The sequence below is a fragment of the Penaeus monodon genome, chromosome 20, assembly GCF_015228065.2.
Source record: "Penaeus monodon isolate SGIC_2016 chromosome 20, NSTDA_Pmon_1, whole genome shotgun sequence".
NCBI classification, from domain to species: domain Eukaryota; kingdom Metazoa; phylum Arthropoda; class Malacostraca; order Decapoda; family Penaeidae; genus Penaeus; species Penaeus monodon.
Window position 1 is genome coordinate 44,015,655 of NC_051405.1, and position 1,324 is coordinate 44,016,978.

A 1,324-nucleotide genomic window follows, 5' to 3' on the forward strand; every position below is an offset into this window, starting at 1 on the left:
TAACCTTTCTGACTTCTATATTACAGGATTTCCAATGCTTTTGATTGCCTGGAGTGTGACCGAAGTGATTCGCTATTCTTTCTACTTTTTGAACATCCTCAAACAAGTGCCCTTCCTTCTCACCTTCCTCAGGTAAGGTTCAAGAAAGATGATTAGGTGGAAAGATGTATTCGTTGACTACTGTGATACTGGTGGTTGCTTCTTTATTTGTGTATATTTATGTATGAAATATGGATGAATTTTTTGCCTTGTGTAATAGAATGTATGAATTCATAAATGGATTGAATTTCAAATTAGATTTATTTGTAATAAGTTGCATATATATATATTTGGTTTGCATAAATATTTTTTAACTGGCTTCTTTTACCATAGTTATTCAAGCTGGGTTACTTTTATAATTTATTTAAGAAAATTATTTTCATTTGCTGCAACATTTAGAGATTTATGAATGCAGAAAGCTGGCTAGGGGGAAAAAATTTAAATTCATATGTTCAATGCTTATGAATAAAAATACTAGCAATTATAACTGTTGTTACTATGGTTAGCATTACACAGATCATTGTTACTCTCATTGTGACCCTGACTATATATGCTGTTTTATATTTCCAGGTACACCCTTTTCATTGGCCTCTACCCACTTGGTGTAACTGGCGAGATCCTCTGTGTATATGCAGCACTGCCAGCAGCAGCAGAGAAAAAGATTTACTCTGTTAGCATGCCAAATGCTCTCAACTTTGCCTTTGACTTCTATTATGGACTCATTGTCTTTGTTCTTCTTTATTTCCCAGGTAAGTACTTTTTGTTTATTTTCATGATAGCCAACACATCTAAATGTTTTATCCTCTGAGGACTGTCCAGGAAATAATGAGCCTTTCCATGTATAAAGACAAAGTGGGCTGCCCGAGGCCTAAGGTTTTCAATCTCCTTCTAAATACTCCTCTTAGGACGTCACACAGTAATTCCATCCAGCTTTCAAAGCATTTTGAAGTCTCCTTTTGGGAAATTCACTTGTATTTAATTTTCCATGGCAGTAAAGCAAACTCTCAGCAGTAATATTAACTTTCAAGAAAGCCAAAAGACTTGGCTGCAGGGGAGCTGGCTGAGTGAAGCTATGGTTTGCAAAACTAGAAAATGGGCGGAAACACAGACAGACAACAAAGAAATTTTGATAAACTTTCCGTATTGCCTAAACTTTGAGCACAACTTTTATGGTGCTCTAGTTTTGTACATGGAGACTGAGGTAACCTCTCGTGGGGAGATTGGGCTTTTGTTTTCGGATCGTAGACATTGCCCCACGACTTGTCTTCAGTAGTGACTTCCTCTT

At 36.4% G+C, this 1,324-nt stretch overlaps 1 protein-coding gene across 1 annotated transcript in view; it reads left to right on the plus strand.

The window, feature by feature from the left end:
• LOC119585855 (very-long-chain (3R)-3-hydroxyacyl-CoA dehydratase hpo-8-like) overlaps positions 1-1,324 on the plus strand; it is a gene marked incomplete in the record, with an annotated part of 6,857 nt that overhangs the window by 4,249 nt on the left and 1,284 nt on the right. The window contains 2 exon segments of the mRNA XM_037934587.1: positions 27-132; positions 610-788. Coding sequence (XP_037790515.1) covers positions 27-132; positions 610-788 — 285 coding nt within the window.